Source organism: Rhinoraja longicauda, chromosome 6 (genome assembly GCF_053455715.1).
Source record: "Rhinoraja longicauda isolate Sanriku21f chromosome 6, sRhiLon1.1, whole genome shotgun sequence".
Lineage (NCBI taxonomy): Eukaryota > Metazoa > Chordata > Chondrichthyes > Rajiformes > Arhynchobatidae > Rhinoraja > Rhinoraja longicauda.
In genome coordinates, this window is record NC_135958.1 from 79,718,108 (window position 1) to 79,738,268 (window position 20,161).

General features: G+C 40.7%; 1 protein-coding gene across 5 annotated transcripts in view; it reads left to right on the forward strand.

Moving 5' to 3' along the window:
- Nucleotides 1–20,161, forward strand: part of cep112 (centrosomal protein 112) — a 289,566-nt gene that overhangs the window by 71,311 nt on the left and 198,094 nt on the right. For all 5 annotated transcript variants that reach the window (XR_013547414.1, XM_078401444.1, XM_078401446.1 and 2 more), the window contains exons 9-10: nt 11,431–11,517; nt 20,030–20,129. Coding sequence is in view for 4 of the 5 variants with exons in the window: in XM_078401444.1 (XP_078257570.1) it covers nt 11,431–11,517; nt 20,030–20,129 (187 nt within the window). In the remaining variant the exon portion in view is untranslated. The remainder of the gene's footprint in view (nt 1–11,430; nt 11,518–20,029; nt 20,130–20,161) is intronic.

The following is a 20,161-nucleotide window of genomic DNA, read 5'->3' on the forward strand; positions in this document are numbered from 1 at the left end:
CAGGCTGTAGATAATGATGAAATAGGCTCGTTCCATCAATGTTTTTCTTTGCCAGCAGCTAAGACACAAAAACCTAGATGTATTTTCATAGTTTTACTGCTCTTGCCTTTTTTGTTGACAGAGGTCTCAGGGAGAGGTGAGTTTTTAGTTTACAAACAATGTATTTATTACAGTTATAATATGCTGGGGATTGAGAGGCTGAATATTGAGTTTAGTGTCTACTGATCACACCAATTAGTCTCTGTTTGCATGATGCCAAACCTCCCAATATTGAAGTGGTCGAATCGACTAAGGTGGACCAAAGAATGTTCAATCACATTTCTGATTTGATTCTTATGTTTACTGAAGTGGTTTGAGAGAGGACAAAAGACGGAGAGAAAGAGAGAGAGAGATAATACTATATATAAATACAATCAAGCCAAAATGGTACAATAGGCAGAGTGAAGAGAAAGATACAGAGTGCAGAATATGATTCTTAGCATTGAAGTTCAATGTCTGCTGTGAGGTAGAGGAGAATTGGACTGCACCATACCTTATTGAAGGACTGTTCAGAAGACTGATATTGGAAGGGTAGAAAAAGGGGAAGAAGCTGAACACCCAGGGAGTTGTGAATCTGTGGAATTCTCTGCCACAGAAGGCAGTGGAGACCAATTAACTGGATGTTTTCAAGAGAGATATAGCTCTTAGGGCTAACGGAATCAAGGGATATGGGGAGAAAGCAGGAAGGGGTACTGATTTAGGATGATCAACCATGAGCATATTGAATGGCCGTGCTGGCTCGAAGGGCAATATGGCCTACTCTTGCACCTATTTTCAATGTTTCCTGAAAACCTGATAACAGAGGGGAAGAAGCTGTTCCTAAGATATAAATTCTTGGAGGGATATGGGCCAGGTGAAAGGTGGTGGGAATAGATTGGTTAGGCAACTTGGTCAGCATGAATGAGTTGGGCTGAAGACTATAGCTCTTTGACTATACCTCTAAAGCAAATCTGGCAGATCAAGCACTTTATTTGCAGTACTTCACCATATTCTGTAATCTGGTGGCCTGGCACATTGCGTGCTCTACCATTCTCATCAGTTTAGGGGAGCCAGAAAATGAACCTCAAGCCATATCCTTCAAATCAGTCGTCGCTGCACTCTGTCCTGGTTACAGGAATGCTACACACACTTTGAAAGTGATGAACTGTAACAATGATGTGCAACATGATCCTGGCTGACCTTTCTCCGAGCAAAGCTAATCTTTTATGGTCAAAGAGATGGCTTTTAAGGAGCTTCTTAAGAAGGAAAAAGAGATGGGAGATTTAGGGATGGAATTCCCCAGGCAGTGAAAACACATCTGTCAATGATGATGCAATTTGAGATTGCGTAAGAGGTTAGAATTAGTCAGAAACTGCAGATATCTGGAATGGCAGTGGGCCTGTATGTGTTGTCAATAATTGGAACGTTTGGACATGGAGGGATTTGAGTCCACTTCTGACTGGAAATGAACGCATGATGTACTGTAGAGATCAATGCTGGGGCTTTTATTATGTGCAATATGTGTAAATGAATTGGATGCTACACCACCGTGCCACTTCAACAGGCCTTAGCCTTGAGTTTGTTGCTCTTTGAGGCACTGTGATGCAAAGATAGTCTCCAGAAATCAAAAGGATTTTTGCTTCATCTACGAACTGCTGGTGTACATCATGCACACCCATGTCAGCTCTTCAAGTAACCAGCTGATGCTGTCTGTGCCAGCCTATTGTGAAAGGATGGCTCCAGGGAGACGTGATTTACTTGCTTTATCTACTTGCTGCAGAATGGCTAATGATTCTTTTGCTTTGACAACAGAAGTTGAATGGTGATACAAACTGGTCCGTGCTATCAGTGGAATTCTCGAACCGCCTATTATGCTCTTTGTTTAAGGTTTCATCACATCAAGGGGTGAATTGTGGGACAGTCAGTCAGTCACAGGGTCTCAAGGGTCATTGCCATTAGCTGCATGTTGCTTCTCTTTGTGCTCCAAAGAGGTTTCACGATAAAGTAAGAGCAGAAGCCTGAATACAGATCAGAATGGTCACAAGATGTGAAGGAAGCATATAAAAATGTGCTGAAATCTAGTATGACACACATTAATTAGAAGTTACATTACAAGCTTCTCACACCTTGACATGTACATGAAAATTAAAACTTTTTGTGCACCCCCTCAAATATTATTGTCAGATTTAATATCCTAAAGTTGTACAGCATTAAAACAGAAACTATACCTCGGCCTGCCATCATGCCTACCTATACTAATCTCCCTTGCCTGCATTAATTACGGAATGCCATGCCTACTCCCGTAACTGTCCAGATGCCTATTAAATGTTTTTACTGTTCCTGCCATTCTCCGCTGGCAGTTCATTCCAGATACCAACTACTCCTTGTGTGAAAAGAACACCCCTCAGACACCTGTGATACCTCTCAGCTTCATTCACTCCAGGGAAAACAGAGCCAGCCTTCCAACTCACGCCTTTTAATCCAGGCTACATCCTCGTGAATCTTTTCTGCACCCTCTCACCCTTCCTGGGCTATTAGTGGGCCAGATTCAGGCAGAATGTGATATATTTTGTTTTAATCAAGAATTTCTGCCAAATACAATCAAGTAAGCAGCGTATCATCTAAACAAACCAACAAAAACTGCAATACAAGCATTTTTCCATTGTGCATTTTGTTAATAGATGTTCGCCAGCATCAAACTATTTTGTCTCACATCTGTTCTGCATTTGTTGGTCCTTATTAAAAACAGTATTTTCAAAAGCTCCATGAGTTCTGTCACGGAGATGAAAAATGTATGAACAGCATGTAATAACTGATTAAAAGTTCATTGTTATAGTTTTATGCAAGCCAATCTATTTCAGCTTACATTAAATGATTATATTGAAAATTAAATTAAGTTTCTTTGCAATCCCTTCTAATGACGCTTAGCTATAGAGTTATAAACTCATAGAAACAGGCACTTTGATCCAACCCATCCATGCCAACCAAGATACTCATCTACCCTCGTCCCATATGCCAGCACTTGACCCATATCCATCTAAATCTTTCCTATTCATGTTCCTGTCCAAATGTTTTCTAAATTTTATTATAGTAACTGCCTCATCCAATTCTTCTGGCAGCTTGTTCCATATACAAACCACCCTCTGTGTGAAAAAGCTGTACCTCAGGTTCCTTTTAACTCTTTCCCCTCTCATCTTAACTCCTTATGCTATCTAGCTCCTTATTACAAAAGGCTGTGTGCTTTAACCCTATCCAGACCCCTCATGATATTATACACCTCTATGAGATCACTCCTCAGTCTCCCATACTCTATGGAGTAAAGTCCGTGGCTGCCCAACCTCGAGTCCTGGCAACATCCTTTTCACTTGTGCATTGAACTCCATTAAACAATGTAACATGCAGCCTCTGGTATTTTTAACTCACGGTTTACAAAGGTAAACTTGGAGCTATTAAAAAGACCTTTACCTTTGAAAATCATCCGGGAAAAATAACGTTGTCTTTGCGAATCTGAAACTCTCTAGCACCTAATCCTCTTTCCCTCATTGACACAATTGTTTTTATAACATGACTTTGAACAACGCGAGGTTTCTTAGGAACACAGCTATTGCATTATCGCAGAATTACCTGTATTGTGATCAGTCTTGGACTCTGAGCATTAAATGCTCAGCATGTTATACAACATCTACGGAGTGAAAACTAGAGTTGTCAATTCAGGGAATAACTTTTCATCAGTAAGGAAAGAAGTACTTGCCTTTTGAAATCCACTCCAATTTGAGTTGAGTCACAGAGTGATGCAGTGTGAAACATACCCTTCGGCCCAACTTGTCCACATGGGCCAACATATCCCAGCTATGCAAGAATCCAACCTGCCCGCTTTTTGGCCCATATCCCTCCAAACCTGTCCTAGCCATGTACCTGATTTGACTGCCTCTTAAATGTTGGGATAGTCCCTGCCTCAACTACCTTCTCTGTCAGCTTATTCCATCCACCCACCATGAAAAAGTTAGCACTCAGATTCCTATTAAATCTTTTCCCCTTCACCTTAAACCTATGTCCTCTGGTCCTCAATTCACCTACTCTGGGCAAGAGACTCTATTCCTCGCATGATTATGTGGTGTGTTATTTTTCTTTTGCAATTTGTAATTCTTGTGTGGCAAGTCTGATTTGGGACTATTTGTGTTCTTTTGTATTGATAATCCAGATAGTAAACAATTAATTGGAGAGTGCAGAGCTCGTGTCAGGCCACAGTAAAGAGCAAGATGGCCACACTGAGCATGAGACTCAAGCAGACGGCTCAGAAAACACCTTGTAATCCTGTTTGCTATGAGACCACTAGCTCTAATTAATATAGTTAAGATCGAAAACAATTTACAACTGCCATTCAGTTGATATTAAAATTATCGCTCTGCTTAAGTAAATGAACAGGGCCCGGAGGGCACAGCATATCATAAATAAAACAGTCATGGTCGCTGGAGAAAAAGCAACTAATTTAGAAGTTGTTTTAAATTATTTATTTAGGAATGAGATTAAATTTCTGCATACAGAAATTTGCATACAGAATATGTTCTCTTTCTGCTTCTTTGCTGCCTCCCTCTCAACTTCTGACGGTGGTTCTCTGCAAGAAAGGGAACTGCTTGCTATTCAGTTTCTGTGTGAAATTTTCAGGTTAATGATGATGATGATGAATCATCCAATATCTTTTTAAATCTACAGAAATAATCTTGGTCATTAGCCTTTTGCGGGATAGTTTAACATTTTATAATGTTTTTTTAGCTTTATATAATTCCCTTGGATGTTCTTGTTATGCGAGGCAGTTATGGAAAATTTATTTGAAATTACCATAAGTAAAGGGGTGATGTACGCACAATACATTGAAAGAATTCGCATAACTATTCACTGGCACTTTCATGGGTTGAAAAGAGCTCAAGTCTGATCTCCCAAATCAAGTCATGGCCCATGCTGTATGGTCACCTGTAAAGATTGTGTGGTAGGTCAGTTCAAGAATAAATGTTTTACCTCATGAATCCTGGCACTTAGTTCGCAATTCTGTGCATTCACAACTCAGTCGGATAGTTTAACAAAAGATTAAAATGCTGCACTAGCAAAATCATTTTCAAAGTAAAAGTTAATGTAGAATAGAGGGGTCACATGCAGTTGACTTAGTAGATTATTAGTCAGACTTCTATTTCATTCATACTACTTTCCATACGGGTCCTTCGACAATGAATGATTACCTGTTGAAACATGATTGGTGGAAGATTGAAGGGCTTTTGGGTTGAGTGTTGTTTATCCATTTTTGTGATCTTAATATTCTACCAAGTTCACCTTTGTAAAGCATCCAGCCATATGAAAGTTATAATACAAGTGAATTATTAAAAGCCAACATGTCATTCAAGGACTTAAAAGTTATATTTTTGTAAATATGATCACTTGCCATTTCCTGCAAGCGGAATAATTGCAATCTGTTAATATATTATAATATTATTCCTTCAAACATAACGAATGCATAATAATATCAAGCAATTCTCTCCTGTACTACAAGGAATTTGTGAGTAATGAATTTTGTAATAATTACATTCAGAAGACATTATTTCAGCCATACTCTAAAAGTAGGAAGGCTTCTTTTAATTTTCATTTTTCGTACATTTTTTGAAACTTTATTCATTCTGTACAGTTTGAAACCTGCACAAACTTGGCCCAACAGCTTTTGCAGTGCACTGGTGTGCTAACTGTTCTCACCACTGACGTCAGATTCAGAAGAAAACGGACTTGCCTGAACCAGCCCTCCCGGTGGGAAAGTGTGGGTGAAAGCCAGCACTGTGTTCCCGCAAGGACCCATGTGATGGAAGGGACACTGAGTACTCAACACAAGCCCCACCCGTCAAAAATATGAAAAATCAAGCAGCCAGCTCTGCCATGCCCGAGAGGTTGTCTGAACAGTCACAGAAAAAAGTATTTCTGAATGCTCTGGTGATGATGAAAAATAGTCAAAACAGAAATAAGAAATTACAAATGAAAAGTAAACAAAAACCCATACTAAAAACACTTTCATGCAGATTAAAACTCTTTACAAATATATGTAAAAAGTACTTACCTAGTCTTCGCCATCCATTTCCTTCCATTGAAATCAAATGTGAAAATTATTCCATCACATTTCTAGCTTGGACCTTGAAAATAATGGAAAGACTTTAGGGTGCGAGGAGGTAAATGAGATGCCACAGATTCAGACCTGTTTTTGTAGCCATTTTATTTTATGTGGTGGTTCTGAGAATGTTTCTGTTTAGTTGTGATGCCCTTGTGTTAATGGCGAAGCAAGGATTAGGCAGTGGTGATGCCATTAACCATCAAACTATCAAGAGTAGTTGGTTAGATGCTCTCTTATTAGAGAAATTGTTTGGTAATAATGACACTTTCCAGTCATCAGCACATGCCTGAATATTCTCAAAAACTGGTTTTGATCCAGACCTCGGGAGCTGTCTGTATGGGGTTTGCACATTCTTCCTGTGACAGTGTGGGTTTCCTCCAGGTGCTCTGATTTCCTCCCACATCCCAAAGATTCGTAGGTTCATTGGCCTCTGTAAAATTGCCACTAGTGTGTAGGGAGTGGATGCGAAAATGTGATAACAGAACTAGTGAGAACGGGTAATTGAAGGTCAGCATGGACTCGGTGGGCTGAAGGGCCTGTTTCCATGCTGCAACTTACACTTCAATTCAATCTTGCTGCTTTAGTCCATGGATTACATCATCATCCAAGGAGCTGTACGTAGAATTGAATGTTGTACGATCATCAATGAACATCCCTAGTTCTGACCATATGATGCAAGGAAATTTTTTAAAAAACAGCTGAAATTGGCTGGGCCCAGGGCACTGCTCAGGAAATCACGCAGCGATGCCCTAATGCTGAGAAGAATGACTTTCAATAGATTAATGATGTATGAGCCATCATATTACAGCTGAAAGCAAGCAGTGCTGAATGAACATTATTAGGATATGTTGTTGCCCAGGCAATAATAGCAAGGCTTTTGCAATGCGATCTGAAGATTTACTTGTGCTGCCTTTCATGTTCACTGGCCTACGTTCAGAATGCTCCTTTGCATCCTTTATTGACTGAAAATTCCTCGCATTCTTAAACGTGAATCTGTGGTACTTGTAGCTCTGCATGCTTTCTCAAACTGTCCATGTATTAAGAAATTGTGACTTTGTAAGTTCATCAGTGAGACCACACATGAATCGATCTTGGACATCATTCTGAGTTTTGAACCCGTTTAAGGAGACCCCTATCATCCCAGTTTCAAAGAAAAGCAAGGTAGCATGCCTTAATAACTACTTGGTGTCTCTGATATCCACCATAATAAAGAGTTTCGAGAGGCTGGTCATGGTGCATGTCATCTCCAGCCTCCCAGACAACCTTGATCCACTGCAATTTGCACACTGTCTCAACAGGTTCACTGCATATGCCGTCTCCTTGGCCGTACATTCATCTCTGAAATCTCTCGACAATAGGACAGCTACTCTACCCTCTTTTTATGTCAGTTTGGGCTCATTGTCAGGCATCTACAGCAATGATTTGGATCAGAATGTATGAAGCATTCGTAAGTAAGTTTGCAGATGACACTAAAATAGGTGGTATCATAGACAGTGATGAAGATTATCAAAGAATTACAGTGGGATCTTGATCAGCTGGTTAAATGGCCTTAGGAATGCCAAATGGAGTTTAATTCAGATACCTCCACAGATACTGCCTGACCCGCTAAGTTCCTCCAGCACTTTGTGTTTTGCATAAGCTGATGAGTTCTAAAGATGTTGAATATGCCAAAGACAATTTGGTAAGAAAACTTAATCATGTAATGGTGAACTTCTTTAAATGTTTCCTCAAATGTTATTTTGGGTATTATTGAGGGTCATGTGGCATCTAATAGTTTTCAAGAAAATATTTTGAGTGTGCCAGTTGGTTCATTCTGAAAGTAACTGCATTGGAAAATCCCACTATAAAATGTTAACACAGGTCGTTTCATTATGCGATGTTGATGTACAAGAGTCACAAACAAAATTTGGTATAAATTGTGATAGCTTTTGTAGACTGTGACCAGAGTTGTATGTTTTGAATGCTTCTTCATTGATTAAGTTTCTAGCAAGCTGGTTTGTGCTTTTCTGCCAAACCCACTTTTCAGATTGCATAGCAAAAGCCTTGCCTTTTCTGTCTTCACTGCATTCCTTTCCAGGGGGCAGGTCAGACAGGTGGGTTTTAATCTTGCTCATTGCTGGTATAGCTTTGTTTATATTAGCAAGCCTGGAGTCTTACAAAGTGGAATCCTCCTAACTGGCTCTTTTATTTTGGGGTGAGAAATCCCCCACACCCCAGACTGGCATCGATCACTATCTGATTATCATTCATAATCTGAACTAGTCGGATTATCTTCTTGACTGAATAGATTTGATTATGTAAACGTGGGATTCTGTGATAAACATTTCCCCCTTGTTTATGTTTCACTGAGCCTTTGTAGTCAATCTGGCACAAACATTTTGACATTACAAACCTGAGGTGTAATCATTTTCTGAGATGTCGCCTCTGGCCCACAGGTGATCAGATAAGAGTAGACAAGCTAACAGCACTGATCGTGAGTTCAAAGCAGATGGGGCCTTAGGCATCAGATAACGAGGAGCCCATATGCATAAAAGTTGTGTTTATATAGTTGGAAATTAAACAGATCAAATAGATCATTTTTTCTCAGTAAATACGTGCAAGGCAGGTATAACTGAAATCGGTATCAATGATAACATTAAGAACTGGATAAGCAAAACATAACAAAAATTCAGCTGCCATAAGTTGCTTGCAGTTAATATATTTGCAGCAAGCTAGAAAATTAAATTGGCAAAACATCAGAAAAAGAGTAATAAATCAAACTGATCAAATCAGTTTTTGCCAGAGGAAAAAGAGAAATTTATCAAACTGAAGGTCTTTGTGGTGGAATAGGCCAGGGGCATGATTGCCACATGAGATGAATAATACCCAGGAAAGCAAGGCTGCAGCAGAAGCATTATTAATGCTTTTTCCAGGTCGGCTGCCCTCAGTATGGTTGGGATGGTGAATTGCCACCTCTTAGTAGAATAACCTCTTCGCCCTTGGTACACAATAATGTGTAGCATTCCAGCATTGGGGCTGCCCAAGAGTTGCATTGTTTTGCTCAATCAACACGAACCCCAGCACATGAAGGACGAAAAATTAGAGGGTAAATTATTCATGGGCAATAACCAAAAAAGCTTTTGAATCCCTTCATCATCATGTGATTAAATAAGGCTCAGAAAGAGATCATTTGGTGTGTAGTTGACTCTTCGTATAAGCTGTCCAAATTGCCCCACTTGCCACTTTCTCCATAGTTCTGCTTTTTTTTCCTCTTTGAAGTGTATATCTAGTTCCCTAGTAAATCTGCTTCCACAATCATTCAAGCAATGCTCTCAAGGACATAATTATTCAATGTGTAAAGATATCTTCTCCCTCCCCTCCCCACCCGTTCCTTTGTCTTTTACCTTCAATCTGTGACCTTTGGTTACAGAGCTACTGCCACCTGCGACACTCTTCCTTATCTACGCCCCGCCTATGTGAGGAGAACAATCTTAACTTCTATAATCATATCTTCTCAATTCTATTGAGGTACAGTGACACCACGATTAAGTTACTGAATTGGTATCCAGGCTATTGGAATATTTAGGTTTTGGTTTATTATTGTCATGTGTACCGAGGTACAGTGAAAAGCTTTGTTCTGCATGCAATTAAATTAAATCAGATAATACTATACATAAATACAATCAGGTCAGACTTAACTACATTAGGTACGAGAAAGGGGAAAATATAGGGTGCGAATATAGTTCCCAGCACGTTATGCAACAGTTCCATGGACAAGGTCCAACGTGGCAGTGGTGAATCGGACAATACCCTATCTTATGGAAAGACCATTCAGAGGGGAACAAGTTGTTCCTGAGTCTGGTGGTGCGCACTTCCAAGCTTCTGTACCATTTACTCAATGGGAGCAGGGAGAAGAAAGAATGACAGGGGTGTGACGTCTTTTTGATTGTATTAGCTGCTTTGCCAAGGCAGTGTGAAATATAGATGGAGTAATTGGTGGGGAGTCGTCTGTGTGATGCACTGACATGGAGACAGAATATTGACATGGGGATGCGAGTTCAGATTTCACCACAGGCAGCTGTGGATTTTAAACTCAAATAACTGAATAATTCTGAAAGCTAAAAAAAAGTTAATTTAGTAATGTGCTGGAGTAACTCAGCAAGTCAGGCAGTATCTCTGGAGAATATGGATAGATGAAGTTTTGGATCGAGAAGTCTCTGTTAAGTTACTCCATCACTTTGTGTCCTTTTGTATATTAACCAGTATCTGCAGTTCCTTGTTTCTACTTGGTAATGTTGACCATGGTTGCAGGGCCACAGAGAAATATAGGACTGATGGATTGCTCTGCGAGAAGCCAATATGGACTTTGTGAGCCAAATGGTTTTGTGCGTCGAGGAGAAAAATATATTTAGAATCCTTCAGCCATCTTTACGCTCTGGTCTGATGATGGCAAAATCATCAATGTGGTCGATTGTTAACCTATCCCTAAATTTGTCCGGCAAGCCACTAAGTTGAGCGAACAATGCGGGATAACATTTTATCTGCCAATGTTCTCCACACCCCATTAATTTGAACAAAAAAAAAACTTATTCAGAGTTCCTTCAATGCCTAAAGTGTGATTTTTGTTGTTGCTGTTCATCTGATCTCCATCTGGTGCTTCCTTGTGTGGCTGAGATCAGATGCTAAGGGCTTGAAGAATCAAGAGATAGTCAAGTCCTTCCACTCCAACAATGCACTGATGTGACGAGTAAAACACCAGTCAGAGTCAGTGATTTGGGTTTATAATATTTGTAGCCCTTATAAATGATTTAATCTTTACACTACTCTTGCCAGACCACCGATAGCCCTACGTACTTCATTTCTTTAACACGTTATTTTGTGCAATGTTGTGGCTTCGGTTACATGTTTCCCTGAAGAACTAAATTGCAGATTATTGAATGGCACTGCTAACAAGTTTAACAGCATATTAAAAGGTAATTACAGATTATCAAATTAATGGTCTAAATGGTAGGTATAATGTGTCCATTTTTAATATGAGAAATTATTTTAAATATTTTGTTCAATTACCAAAATGTAAAAATAGTGAAATGGTTTCAGAATTTAATATCAAAGTATAATTGCATCATCTAGAGCATAATGTTTCAAGAGTAGCTTTTGTATTAAAAATAATGGGATATATTATGATATTCCCACAGGTCATTTTACACATTCTTTCCATTTCATATAGAATGGAATTTCATTTAGTGGAAGGAGTAACCCTACTTGTTTAATTTTTTTAATGAAAATAGATTGAGATGAAGGCAAAGATGCTGGAAGCAAAATTCCACGAGGAGAAGTTGAAACTGCAACAAAAGCATGATACCGATGTACAAAAGGTATAGTAAGTTTATTTAAAGTCTCCCATTGTGGGGTATTGAGAAATAATGCAGTAGGAGCAGAGAGTATGACGGGTTTCATCGTTCAACTTGCCTAGTCAACTGCACCGGGGAGCAGCTGGTGAAGAAGGGCTCGCTCGTGCAGACCACCGGCACAGCACCTAGTTTAACGGTCAAACGACGCAAAGTGCTGGAGAAACTCAGCAGACTGAATCAGTCAGAAACGTCCTGACCCGAAACCTATCTATGTTTGCCAGCGATGCTGCCTGACTTACTGAGTCCAACACTTTGTGTCCTTTTGCGTATTAACCAGTATCTGCAGATCTTTGTTTCTACTACATACAATGATAATCACTTACTCAGTTATAGGAGTCAATTGGCATTAACGGTCACCACTCCCCCCCCCCCCCTAACGGTCACCACTCCCCCCCCCCCCCCCCCCGTGGTCCCTTATAACGAGGGTTTGCTGTACTTCCATCGGGTTGCACTTCGGCCTCTAATATTCCCAGGTTTGTCCAATCTCTCTTTATAACTAATACTTTGCAAACCAGGCAACATCCAGGAATATCTTCTCCACCCTCTCCAAAGCTTTCACATCCTTATTATCATGTGGTGACGAAGGAAATTACTTGCTTGTAATGCCACCCAAATGTTTCATCTTGAAAGGTCACATTAAGAAGTTTCTTCCTTCAGCTTGAATAATTTTTGTTTGTACTTTTATCAGATGGTGTACCAGATACACAACACAATGCAACTTTGAACATAGAATTTCAATGCTTTATTTCTGACAGCAACATTCCTACATTTCATGCTGCTGTATTTTGCAGGTCATGTCAAATAAAAATATGCCTCATTTAAAAAGAGACGTTGTCAATGTTGGTTGATTCCATGCAGTGGCATTGGATGTTAAGCCCACCCTACACACTGTACATGCAATTTTGTCAAGTTTAAAAAGTCTACTATAATTGTCTTCTTTAAAAAGTCTTCTTTAATTAGACCACCAACAACTGCCATCTTTTGTTTTTCAGACAACTCTTTGTTGCAATGAAAGAGGGATTGGTTGATTGTCACAACTGTTACTCCAGCTAACTTGAAAGATGAAGTGAACTGGAATTAATTGCTTTAGGAGGCTTTAGTGTACAATTAATAAAACACAGGTGATATTGTTCAGGATGGGGCGAATACTACATTTTAGGTATTTCTGTCCCGTGTCACGCGTTTTTAATTCATGAATGTTTACTGTGAAAAAGAACTTCGCTTTTGGAGACCAGAAAATCTGAAGCTTGCTGTAACAGTTTTCTAATTACAGACAACACTACTTCAAATCTTAACTATTCCAGTCTCTGCAGGCAGACAGCTAAAGTCATACCACTGTCTGAAAGTATCACGTTTTATTGGAGATGCATTCATGGTCCTTGTGATTAGGACCTCTTCCAGTTGTGTTAGTGGATGCTTTTATAATTTGCTGAACAACTTAAACGCCGATTCAAATAGCGGAACAGTTCTGCAATTTCTGATGGGTTTAGACATATTTACTGAATTTCTTATAAGATGTTGGAAGGTCATGTTGCAGTTGTATAAGACGTTGGTGAGACCGCATTTAGAATATTGTGTTCAGTTCCGGGCACCATGTTATAGGAAATATATTGTCAAGCTTAAAAGGGTTCGGAAAAGATTTACGAGGTTATTGCCAGGAATAGAGGGTGTGAGCTAAAGGGAGAGGTTGAGTAGACTGGGTCTCTATTCCATGGAGCGCAGGAGGATAAGGGGAGATCTTATAGAGGTATACAAAATCATGAGAGGAATAGATCAGGTAGATGCACAGTTTTTTTCCCAGAGTAGGTGCATCGAGGACCAGAGGACATAGGTTCAAGGTGAAGGGGAAAAGATTTAATAGGAATCTGAGGGGTAACTTTTCACACAAAGGGTGGTGGGTGTATTGAACAAGTTGCCAGAGGAGGTAGTTGAGGCTGGGACTATCCCATTGTTAAGAAACTGTTAGACAGGTACATGGATAGGACGGGTTTGGAGGGATATGGACCAGGCATGTGAATTTTCCGCGTTTTTAAAATCCATTTTCCGCGCATTTTGCATGATTTCCCCGTTTTTCACTTTGCCAAAATCGCGTTTACTAAAGGAGAAATCGGATCGGGGAAAAAAATAAAATAAACGATGTATAGACTTGTAATGAACACAAGGGTTCCACTAGAGGTCGCTAGGGGATCCGCGAGAAATCCCCCACGTCCTGGAAGTCACCCCAAAAATGTGGCACTTAGGCTGGGCAAGACAGCCAATCTCGACCTCATCGGGACTTCCACGGCCGATCGGTGGGTTGAATTTGCAACCTGCGGCCGGGGCTCTGGAACTCCAGCAAATCTTTCCCCATAGCCGACTTCCTTGGCCGGCTGGATAAACCAGCAAAGCTCTGGAATCAAGAGTGCCTGAAAATTAGTGGTGGAATTGTAATGAATAAATATTAAATTTAAGTGCAGGATTATATAACTAAATTAATTAGGATAGGGTTAAAATATAAAACACAGCAGAAAAGCCAATTACCACCTTTTTGGGCTGATTATCAATTAATGTGTGAATTTACTTCAAAATATTATTAGTATATACAGTAACATTCACATTATTTTGCAATGCCTGTTTTTACTTTGAAATGCACTAAAAGAGGCTTGAAACTGGTAATTTGGTGTGTACATTTTCAAACATTTTCCAATTTTTTGACCCCTTTGACCCGCAAGCTCTCGGCTCTTTTCCTCTTTTTTTTAACTTACTCACATGCCTGATGGACCAAACACAGGCAAGTGGGACTAGTGTAGCTGGGACATTGTTGGTCGGTGTGGGCGAGTTGGGCCGAAGGGCCTGTTTCCACACTGTATCACGTTATGACTCCATGACTCTAAACATAAAGTAATTGTTGCCAAGCTCATTAAAGAATCAAATTTCATCAGCTTGAAGGATACAGCCGTTACCAGTCACAGAACAAGGAATGTTTGTTGGCTTTCAATAAAATTCTTCATTATCATTTTACTCTGTTCTCATACTCTATATGTAGTAAAGTATTCTTGAAGATTACATAATAAGCTCAGATGCTTTATTATTATTTATATTTATCTTTGTTATCATAAACATTCATATTATATTTTTACAGTTGTTTGTGGAAACCATTCCTGTGCTATGGTGGTTTTGCTGCTTCCCCCAGTCATTGTTGCTGCTTTTTCATTCCTAAAGTGTGATTTAAAATGATGTACTTTTGCAACCATATCCTCTTGGAGTTTTATTCAATTTGATTACATAAAGTTCTTCTCTTGCAATGGCATGTGGCAATATGCCGCACCAGCACCTCTAGAATGCGACAAACTAGCTTTGCACATTTTTAATTTTACACGTGGCATGTACAATGGCTCAACTTTTAATTATCGTGAATGGGTTGTTATTAGATTCAAAATGACTCCCAAGTATTTATTTTCAATGGGGTTTTCAGGCAGAGAATTGTAGAGACCTACTACTCTCTAAAAAAAAAGAAATTTCCACTCACCTCAGTTTTAAATGACTAACCCCTTATTTTGTAGATACATAGGCCCAGTTTAATTTTAGATACAGAATGGAAACCGGTTCTTCGCCCACCGAATCTATGATCGTCGATCACCCGTTCGCACTGTTTCTAAGTTTCTTATCCAATCCCTACACGCCAGGGGCAATTTACAGATACTAATTAATCTACAAACCCACCCTCCTTTGGGATGTGGGAGGAAACCGAAGGATCTAGAGGAAACCCACACCATCACAGGGAGAACGTGTAAACTCCACACATACGACAACAGAGGTCAGGATTGAACCCAAGTCTCTGGCACTGTGTAGCAGCAGCTCTACCAGCTACACCACTGTTGCACCCTATAATCTAAATGTAACGCTACAGGCGTGGCAACATTGTTTGTGATGCTTTTTATGCCACTTTCTGCCCCTACCTAGGAGGAATGTCATTAAGTTGGAACGGGTGAGAAGAAGTTCACTGGGATATTAACTGGACTTACATGCTTGTGTTCTCGGGGGAAATTGGATATGCTGGGAGTTCAGCCTTTTGATCATGGGAGGCTGAGGTGACCATACTGAGGTGTACAAGATCATGAGGGAAATAGATAAAGTGAATATCACAGTCTTTTTCATAGGATTGAGGATTCTAAAACTAGACGGTACAGGCTTAAGGTGAGAGGGGAGAGATTTAAGAGGGATCCCAGGGGCAAGTTTCTCACTCAACAGGCAGTCCATATCTGGAATGAGCTGCCAGGGGAAACAGAAACAATTACGATCTTCAAAAGACATTTGGACAGATATGAATATATGGATAGGAAGGGGTCCGAGGGCGAACAAGGTGGGCTAAGGGGCCTGCTTTGTACCTCTATGATTCTATTTCTCTACCTTGATTAAAGTCATAAGTTGTATTTGATTTTATATAAAGTTGATGTCAAATAATGGTGTTGTGCAAAACCTACAAAGGTTTAATTAGCGGATTCATGAATTGAAGGGGTCACTGTCAGTCTAGAACTAAGCATCCTCAAAATTATTTAAAATATGCAGGGGCTTTCCAAGCAGAAAGTCCCTTAGCCTTCAACGTTAGGATTTTTTTGAGGCAGTCTTGTTACAGACACTCATAAGGCTAGTGCAATAGTTATATTGATGTCAATAAAACCATTGTGTTGCTGAGATAGAAAATGTGACAAATGATTTCATTGCAGACAGATTTGGTATTAACCAGTCCGGGCCTGAAATTGCTGAAACAGTGCACTCTTTAACTGGTGATGTTCAAGATATTGGACATTGGTCTAATCTGACGCAAAGTTACATGCACATTGATGATTGAAATATCCGCAGATGGAGAAATGATGGTCACAGCAATCATCACTGGAACGTGATGTCAAGTAGATTGAAGTTAAATTGCAGCCAGTAAAGTCCAAGTTCGGCCTCATGTGGAGCACTGTCAGTAGTTCCAGGCATCATAGATCTGGGCAAATATATTGCCAATAACGGGAGTCCAGGACAGATTTACCAAATGATACCTGAACTCTGAAGATGGGTCTCGACCCGAAATGTCACCCATTCTTTCTCTCTAGAGATGCTGCCTGTTACTTCCAGCATTTTGTGTCTATTTCCAAGGATGATATTTCAGAGAGAGATTACACAAAGTAGGTTTAAATTGCTGGTTTGAAAAAAAAGATAGAAAAGTTCTGCAGTAACTCAGCGGGTCAGGCAGCATCTCAGGAGAACGGGTAGGTGATGTTTTGGGTTGGAACCCTTCTTCAGACCCGAAACGTCACCTATCCAAGTTCACCAGAGATGCAGCCTGACCCAATGAGTTACTGCAGCACTTTCTGTCTTTTTTTGTAAATCAGCATCTGCAGTTCCTTGTGTCTACATTTAAATTGCTGGTAATTATTTTTAAGATAAAAGGAGAATTGAAGGGGTAGTTAGAGAGAAACTATTTTGCTGGTTAGGGAACCTAGGAATGGCGTGAGGGAGCTCATTTAAAAGCTAGAGTCATGACATTAAGGAGTGAAGTTGGAAAATAATTCCAGATGCAATAGAAGTGAAAGTACAACTAATGGAATGAGGAGTGGACATTTGGACTTTGTTCATCTTGAATTGGGAATTATTTGAGAACCAAAGGCATGAAGGGGTATGTGGCAAAGTTGGGTGTATGGAAGCAGAACACAGATCAGCGTGTTCTGGTGCAGGTAACATGGTCATTGATAATGTAGATTCCAATTAATTTTTAGTTGGTAAATGTGGCTTTGTTTCAAAGTGTTGAAAGTTATTGTAGATTTACATTAGCTTTTTCCATGATGACATGACAGGATCAGTACTGGTAAATGGCGACCTCTCTGCACCCTTCAACAAAGCGAGAACGCAGCCCTGCTTGACTCCATTGGAGATGTTAGACAATAGACAATAGGTGCAAGAGTAGGCCATTCGGCCCTTCGAGCCAGCACCGCCATTCAATGTGATCGTGAATGATCAGCCATGATCACATTGAATGGCGGTGCTGGCTCGAAGGGCTGAATGGCCTACTCCTGCACCTATTGTCTAACATCTCCAATGGAGTCAAGCAGGGCTGCGTTCTTGCTACTGTTCAACTTCTTTTTCAGCTGCATTCTGCATCTTGCCCTTCAAGATCTTAATCGCAGGGTCTTCATTAATTACCAACTCGACGACTCTCTTTGATCTATGTCGACTGAACGGCAAGACCAAAACTCTTGAACGCCTCATCATCGAAACGCTCTTTGCAGATGATTGCGTCCTCATGGCACACAAGGGGTCTGACCTCCAATTTATTGTGTCCAGATTTGCAGAAGCGGCCATCTGTTTGGTCTTAATATCAGTCTCAGTAAGACAGAATTCCTCCACCAGCCAGCCCCAGGCCCTTCAGCACCTCCACTAAGTGTACGCATTGATAACACACAGCTGAAAACAGTTGATGCTTTCAAGTACTTGGGTAGCAGGATATCGATATTCTGATGGCTCGCTGGACAAGGAAATATTGATCAGAAAGGCCAGTCACGGTCTGGCCGTGGTCAGACTCGAAGCACGTGTTAAACCATCACAACATCAAGCTGTCAACTAGGCTGAAAGTACAAAGCAGTAGTACTTGCTGCTTGCTGTATGGATGTGAAACATGAACCTTGTACAGGAACCATATCTGCCAGCTTGAGAAATTCCACATGCGCTCTCTGTGGGCCATCATGGGCATTCGCTGGCAAGGCAGGGTGACCAGTGTGGAAGTACTGGACCCGTCTGGCTTCACAGGCATTGAAGCAATGATCATAAAGGCCCAGCTTCCATGGACAGGCCATGTGATCCAGATGGATGAATCCTGCATGCCTCGCAACTCCTGTACGGAGTTCTGTCACGAAACCAGGGCACCCAAAGAAATGTTTCAAAGACTGCACTAAGGACCACCTCCAGCACATAGTATAGGTCCAAAAGGACTAGAAACCCGTGCTAGTGACTGGACTGGCTGGCGTGCTACTACTAGGAGGGTAGGAAAATAACTGCAGATGCTGGTTCAAATTGAAGGTAGACACAAAATGCTGGAGTAACTCAGCGGATCAGGCAGCATCTCAGGAGAGAAGGAATGGGTGACGTTTCGGGTCGAGACCCTTCGTCAGACTGATGTCAGGGGAGGGGGCGGGACAAAGATAGGATGTGGAAGACTGGGAGAACTGGGAAGGGGGAGGGGAAAGAGTGGGACAGAGGAACTATCTGAAGTCGGAGAAGTCAATGTTCATATCACTTGGGTGTAAACTGCCCAAGCGAAATATGAGTTGTTCCTCCAATTTGTGCTGGGCCTCACTACGACAATGGAGGAGGCCCATGACAGAAAGGTCAGACTGGGAATGGGAGGGAGAGTTGAAGTGCTGAGCCACCGGGAGATCAGGTTGGTTAAGGAGGACTGAGCGAAGGTGTTGAGCGAAACGATCGCCGAGCCTGCGCTTGGTCTCGCCGATGTAGAGAAGTTGACATCTGGAACAGTGGATACAATAGATGAGGTTGGAGGAGGTGCAGGTGAACCTCTGCCTCACCTGGAAAGACTGTTTGGGTCCTTGGATGGAGTCGAGGGGGGAGGTAAAGGGACAGGTATTGCATCTCCTGCGGTTGCAGGGGAAAGTACCTGGGGAGGGGGTGGTTTGGGTGGGAATGGACGAGTGGACCAGGGAGTTACGGAGGGAACAGTCTCTGCAGAAAGTAGAAAGGGGTGGAGATAGGAAGAAGTGGCCAGTAGTGGGATCCCGTTGGAGGTGACGGAAATGTTGGAGGATAATTTGTTGTATATGACGGCTGATGGAGTGGAAGGTGAGGACAAGGGGGACTCTATCCTTGTTACGAATGGGGAGAGGGGGAGCAAGAGCGGAGCTGTGGGATATAGGGGATCTTTTACAAATGATTGGACTGATTTCACAAATGATTGGACTGATTTTCAGTTGATCAGCTTTTTCCTTTGTATATTCATTGGTAATCAACATTGGAATGGGCTGTAAGGAGACTGGCGGTTAACCATTTTGTTGCTCTTGTAAGTGTATAGTTTGAATTCAGGGCTTGACTTTAACATTGTTGTCATGCCTTTAGAATATATCTGATTATCATTATTTCTAACAGGATTATTTTTTTCTTGTGCTTAGATGGTTATTCTCTATACTTTATGGTGTAATGTTCTTTTAAATTTAAAAGTACTTGGGATTAAGTAAAATTGCTAATAATAGTTATTACTACTATTTGAGTCTCTGTCTGGATTGACCCTAAATTGGAAAGCTTTTAAATAAGTCAAACCACATTTATCATTTCCCATGCTCAAGCCACATATTTCTTCAAAGCATACTTTAAATGTTTTTAAATTAATTTATTTTCTTACTATAGCTGAGTTGTGTTCATACACCTTATATTGGAGTTGGAAAGTCCTTTGAAAACTGAGTTCTGCTGGATCTTCAGGTTGTTTTTTTTTGTCTTGTTCCAGATTCTTGACCGGAAAAATAATGAGATTGAGGAGCTGAAAACACTTTATAGGAACAAGCAAAAGGAAGTAGAGGAGATGAATAAAATGCTGGAAAAGAGAGGTAAACATTGCAAAGGTTACAGCAAGTGGTCA